Below are 6,681 nucleotides of genomic sequence, written 5' to 3'. Positions count from 1 at the left end.
ATTCTTTGAAATATTCAGCATGCGCATTAGAGGCTCGGTAGACTCGGCAGACCACGGTCTTTTTCGTCGAGGGCGACGAATTTCGAAGGGGGAGATAATGTTAGGGTCTAAAATCAAGGCCTCGGTCCTAGAATAAATTCCAGCAACCTTCCTCGGCACCCGGTCTCGGTCCTAGTGTGCACATAGGCCAGATTTCTGTTTTGTTGTTTTATTATTTTGTTTTGCTTTCCTTTTATACTTTACAAACCGAATTCTGTTATTTTCTAGCTATTGTTGTAACCGAATATTTTGGGGCAAGACATCACCTATATAAGGATGATCTTTCTTCCCCAAGGACCCATGAATAGAATGATGAAGATGTGACTTCGCCCCTATTCGTCTATTATTATTATTATGGACTGTTTGGTATAGACCAACAGTAATTCTCTTCGCACCCTTGATTCTTCTATCTCTTTCCCCCCAAATTCTATATCGAAAACCTTTCGCTGCCCTTTGATTGTAGAATTTCCACCGGTCTTAAAGATCAAGAACGTGATTCTTGAACCCAAAACTCATCTTACGAAACAAGTCGTAACAGATTATCATCGGTGTTTGGAGCTCGTCTGGATCTAGTGTCGGTTGACACACCGTCACTCCTTCTACTTGACTCGACTTGAGGTTGAACACTTTCAGCATTAGCCTTTGCGTTCTCCTTTGCTTGAAACTTCCTTGCAATGGAGTCCGCAAATTCCTGTCGTTCATTATCATTTCTGCTCAAGCACCCCTGAATTTCCACCATCCGATTCTTCACCAGACTGAATTCTTCCAAAGTCTCCTTATGACGTTCATCATTGATTTGCCTTTCAATGTCCAACAACTCAGTTTGACGGTTGAGAAGTTGCTTTTCGAACTTAGAGTAGTTTATATTTGAGACATGAGTCTCGTACGTGTTCTTCTTCAAAGTGTTGTCCAATTCCTTGATAACTTTGATAATTTCAGCAAAGTCCTTTCTTTCTTCTTCCTGATTATTCAAGGACTTTATCATGCTCTTCTGAAGAGATGATAGCACAGAAGTCATAGACTTTAACATCTTATTACCATCAGTAGAGGATTCTTCATTTGATGAATTTTCTTGAGACTCTGCTGCCATGCTTTGAATCGGCTCAAAGTTTGTATGAATCTGCAAGGATTGCTCCGGTTGATTCTTCTTTACTTTCTTAGGAGCTTCATCCTTCTCTTCTTCTAACAGTTCTTCTTCAGCTCTCTGAAATCTCTCATATAAATTTCCAGAGTAATGAAGAGGAATGTTGATATTTTCGTGAACATTTCCCACTATGGTATTGGGAAATAGGAGGGGCTTTTTATAGGTTGCTTGTTGATCCTGTTCCTCCTCAGATGAGGAACTTTCTTCTTCAACATTCTTATCCTTAGAAGGTTCCCCCTCAGATCTGATAGTTTCTGGCTGAGTTACCTCAGCCACTTTCTCTTGAGATTCCTCTGTTCTCACAACAGAGGTTATCAGAACATCTTCTTCAAGAGGAGCTTGAGCGGCCTCCTCAATCACATCTTCTACATGAACTTCTTCTTCATTTGTCTCAAGAGCTTGTTCAGGCTCTTGAACAATCACATCTTCTTTTTCACTTGGATTCTCTTGAATTGGTTGATCCAGAATGCGTCTCTCTTCGGCAGAAAGATTCCCGAATTCGATCAAGAGAGCAACATCTAGCTCATCTGCATCGTTGTCTGCATCAAGAATATCCATAGCTTCATCATCATCGAAAGGTTATGCGCTAGAGCAATTAGCGCCATGGACATATCGGGAAACAACTGAGACGTAACTGTCCAAAATGTCGTTCAGCTTCTTCAAAACTTTCATCTCCACTTCATCTCCTTTCACAACAGGATTGAAATTCTCTTTTTTGGCTTCAAGAATTGGAAAAAGGGCTTTTCCATACATGCAATCTTCAATGAGATCTTTTCTCTTCAGAGCCTCAGCTACCTCTGAAGTTCTAGCCCATTTAAGAACTTTCTTTTCATTTGCTACCCGCTTCTTCCATTCTTGGGTTATCGTAGAATTCGTAAGAGTATCATTGTACTTGGACGACAGTCTCTCTAGGGACCATGATTCAAAAATCTCCAATTTTTCAGCTATAATGGCTTTGACTTGATGTAAGATGAGGTCAACAATGCATGTTGCCTCCGATACTTTTTCAAAAAATGGAGTCGCAATCTTCTTACCTTTTCCAACAACCTCTATGGGTTTTGGAGCAGGTCTGGGTTCACCGATCACAATTCCACCTGTCTGTCTTGCGGAACGCATCAGTTCGAATGCAGATTGGGGTTTCATACATAGCTCAGCAGGGAGCTCCACCCGAATAACTTTCCCGGCTATCAATGAATTTTTAGGAGCGGGAACAGAGGATTCTTGGTCAGCAGCTTTACCAGCAGCAAGGGTAAGAACAGCACCTTGTTCTAGTTGGGATAACTCTGTAGCACCGGCGACTACTGAATCAGGTTGGACAACAGGAGACACATTCCTGTTAACATTTTCATCATTTGGACCAGCTGACTCAACATCGGGCCCTTCAGCAAATTCTCTTAAAGGAGAAAATACAGATTCAGCTTGTTCCACAATAGGAACATCAAACTTAGGCACAGCGGTCAAAGATTTGGAGGAAGTTATCTTTAATGATTTAGACGCGCGGGGCGCCTTTGTCTTCTTCTCCTTTGAGACACGAGATCTCGAAGGCTTTCTTAAAATGGTTGACGGAGTAGATATAGGGGACATCGGAGTAGCAGTAAGTACGCATGGACCTTACCTTAACCTTGTATCGACTGATTTAGAGTCCTTCTTGGTTGAGCTTTTCAGACTGGAGGAACTGACCTCCAATTCATTTATTGTTTTCCACCAGTTCGATAACTAGATGCACCAGAGGCACATTCTAGGTTGTTCTTCATCCTTATCTGTGTGTTGGCGACTATAAGGGCAGTGAACACTCTCGGAGAGTTGATCTGCACAGGTTCACCAATAGGAACCCCCAAATGCTTCAACAAGTGACTTAGTTGAGCTGCATATGTTATGCTTTCCTTGTTCGTCTGACAAATCGAAAAGTAGAGGTTCTGGAAGAGAGTATGTGCCCAGTTTACCTGGATTCCCTTCGAAATAGCGTACATATAGTAAAAACGATCTTGACTATAGAGATGGAAGGAGCCAGATTTCACTTGTAGCGCCTTTGCCACCACGTCATTCAGCAGACTGAAATGAGGTTTAAGGTCCTTCTTGAGTCCATTAACATGGATTATTGAATCATCGGCAGAAAATGTTCTCTTCATCTCCACAATGACTTCTGGTGAAAGGATCAGATCGAACGTGTGCCCCTCCGTTGGAAGTTCAAAGAACTCCGCATAAACCGCTTCATCGAAGGAGAACTCCATGCCATTGACGGTTGCCACGATGGATTCACCCACCATAGTTGCAGATTTGAAGAACTCGCGAACTTCTTTCTCATAGAATATGAACGGGCCGCCGAGATATTTCCTTAACCCAGAATATTCTAGGGTTCTGAACATCTCCACCACCTCCGGTTGATCGAAGGTGTACACTGATAGAAAATCCACCTGCAAAGTACAGTAACCCAAAGTTATTTTCTTGTTTACCATTTTCGAAAGAATATGAACCGACACAAGGTTTTCTGAGAGATTTAGAGAGAGAAATACAAAGAAAACTAGGGTTCTTAAGGATTTCGAGGGATTGAAAACTTTCAAACTCATGAACTAATGTCCTTATATGGACGGAAAATAGAGATACAAAATAACCGTCTTTTCTTAAGGGTATGGCCCATTAATAAATGTTAGACGTCCTTTTTCAAGAAATCATCATTAAAAATAAGGGTATATCAGTCATTTTCTCTAAACTTGAAAGACACGTGTCTTCATGTTGGTAAAAAATGATTGTTTGATATTTTGAGCGGGAAAACTGAGTAGCTCTCAACGTGATGGGACAGCTGTCCTTGATCAGTCTAATCGGCACGTAGTTAGACGTTTTTCTTACTCCACAAATCCATATAACTAAACGTCTATTAGACGGATGAGTCTATTAGACGCATACGTCTAATTCCGTGTTATAAAAATCCGTTTAATGTCTATTAGACGTGTACGTCTAATTCCGCATAAACACCACATGTTAGACGTGTGTTTAATTAGACGTGAGCATCCACTTGCTCATGACGTAAAAACGTCTAACGTCTATTAGACGTATCCGTCTAATCGCGTAGGTATAACACCTCAACATATAGACTTAGATGTATAGATTATGAGCAAAAATACGTCTAAGTACACACTGTTTCTTTTAGACATACTTGTCTAATTAGACCGATTAAGAATATTCGTCTAGAGAGTATCTTTACTTCCAAAGTAATTTTCCCTCTCATTTTGTATATGGACGTAAAAATGTAATAAATAATTTTTGTGGTCCAAAGACCAAAACAATTTTAACAACTAAAAACATTTATTCTACTAGAATGACAAAGGCCATTGTTGATCTTCAAGGTTGTGTACTCAGAAGAGTACTCTTCTAGCTTCCTTCCTGCAATCCTCATGCATCACCTACAAAAGAAACTATTTACATACTTGGTACCCATACTTAATTGGGTCCTCGATCAATTAGTCCCTTAGAAATCCATATTTGAGTTATTCTGATGGATTTCCCATTTTGTGTTCTGATTAATGCATAAGATTTTGACTTAGCAGATGACTTCCTGCTAGCCACTAATCCCTTAACTTTTGAAGAAGATTTTCTTTTAAAATTCATTGACTTAGAGTCGGGTTTTAGATTGCCAGACTTGTTAGCTGCTTCTAGCTTATTCTTAAGCCAGATAACAGTAGGCGGAACATAAACTAATTTATTTTTGAAAGCAACTTCTTCATGAATAGGATCAGATTCAATGTCAGTCATACTCCCTTTGACGAAACTTATTGGCTTACGCTTGTCATATGAGTTGGACTCTTGTAAGACAGGTTAGGGTCATTGCTATCAAACCCCAATCCGGATCTAGATTCAACAGGTTTCAACATGCTGATTTGATATTTGATAGCATCTCTAGACCTTGTCCATGCACTGACTACATAGTTTAATCTCTTGTTTTCAGATGAAAGAGTTTGAATCTGTTCTTTGAGCATCTCATTCTCAGATGAGATCTCTTCAATCTTCTTTTCAAAAACATTTGACTCTTCAGCTTTAGATAGACTTAGTTTGTTTACATATGATGAAGATTTAGTTTCATTTAGAGATTCTACTAGCTTTCTGTACTCGATGACCATGTCATCTAGTGCAGCTACCAGTTGTTCCCTTGAAAACCTTTCGGAAGAGAAGTAAAATACCTCAGTCTCATGAGTTCCTTCTTCATCTTCTCTTGCCATGAAGCAAGCCACCTCTTCTTCATCACATTCACTAGATGAGAAGTAGGAACCATGGCTGCTTCCTCTGTTCTTTCTGTCGCCTTCCATAAGAGCCTTCAACTCTTTTCCATCATCCTTGGCATCTTCACGCTTTGGCTTCCGGCATTCCGATGCATAATGACTATTAATACCACAGTTAAAACAAGTAACATTAACTTTAGATTTTTTATTGTCATTAGAATTTGAAGAGTTTGAGTTAGAGTTGCTCTTCTTCATGAAGTCGCCAAACTTCTTCACAAAGAGAGACATGGCATCGCTGTTCAACTGCTAAGCTGTCATCTTCACATCCGGAGCAGTTGGTGGCTCTTCGGCAGTCACCAGCGCCTTGGCAATAATGACGGATGTGGGTTGATCTTCTTCCATTCTACAGTTCAACTTGAACTCGTAGGCCTTGAGATCAGCAAAGAGATCAAAGAGAGAGATCTTGTTAAGATCTTTAGATTCTCTCATCGCCATTGTCTTTATGTCCCATTCCCTTGGAAGAGCACGCATAACCTTGATAACAAGCTCCCGGTTGCTATAAGTTTTTCCTAGGATACACAAAGAGGAGACGATCTTGCTGAATCTGGTGTCGAAATCGTTCATTGTTTCACCAGGACGCATCTTGAAGCTGTCAAACTGTTGAGTGGAAACCATGATATTGTTTTCCTTGATTTTCTCGTTGCCTTCACACAGTTGAGTGAGTCTGTCCCAGACCTCTTTGGCAGTGTCGCATTCGATAATGTAGTTGAACATGCTGTCATCGAGAGATCTGTACAGAACATCAAGAGCCATGTTGTTAAGGTTGTTCTGCCTCTTTTCATCAGCGGTCCAGTCAGCCTTCTCCTTTTCAATCTTGATAGGACCTTCTGTGACAACGCTCCACATGTCATCATGAAGAGAAGAGAGATGAGCACGAACTCTTTTCTTCCAAACAATGTAGTTTTCTCGAGAGAAAGTTGGAATGGTTGTAGCACTGGAATCTTTGGTTATGTTCGACATATTTCAGGAAAGGCTTGAGAATAGAAACAGGGCTCTTATACCAATTGATAGGATCGGCTTAATCGATAGAGATGGGGGTCTGGCTAAGGATGAAGGCTTATGAAAAACGGTTTGAAAGAAATCCTGTTAGGGATTTAATTCGCTTTCTATTCTACGCAAACACTTGTAAACACTTGAAACAGATTCAAGGCGGAATTGTTTACTTGGGTTTGAAGCACAAGATGAAATATGAAAAGATAACAGAAATGAAAGAACACAGCAGTT

The 6,681-nt window shown here is 40.3% G+C and overlaps 1 protein-coding gene across 1 annotated transcript; it reads right to left on the bottom strand.

Annotated features, from left to right (window-relative positions):
- Positions 1–556: 556 nt before the first annotated feature.
- LOC124915776 (ankycorbin-like) lies at positions 557–2,767 on the bottom strand. The gene is made up of 2 exons (XM_047456541.1): positions 1,819–2,767; positions 557–1,563 (listed from the first exon to the last, which is right to left on the bottom strand). Exons 1-2 carry the CDS (start codon positions 2,765–2,767, stop codon positions 557–559), a joined length of 1,956 nt encoding a protein of 651 aa, XP_047312497.1.
- Between the last annotated feature and the right edge of the window lie 3,914 nt (positions 2,768–6,681).

This window comes from Impatiens glandulifera, chromosome 9 (assembly GCF_907164915.1).
Source record: "Impatiens glandulifera chromosome 9, dImpGla2.1, whole genome shotgun sequence".
Taxonomy (NCBI): Eukaryota; Viridiplantae; Streptophyta; class Magnoliopsida; order Ericales; family Balsaminaceae; genus Impatiens; species Impatiens glandulifera.
This window is presented reverse-complemented; position numbering and strand designations above follow the sequence as displayed.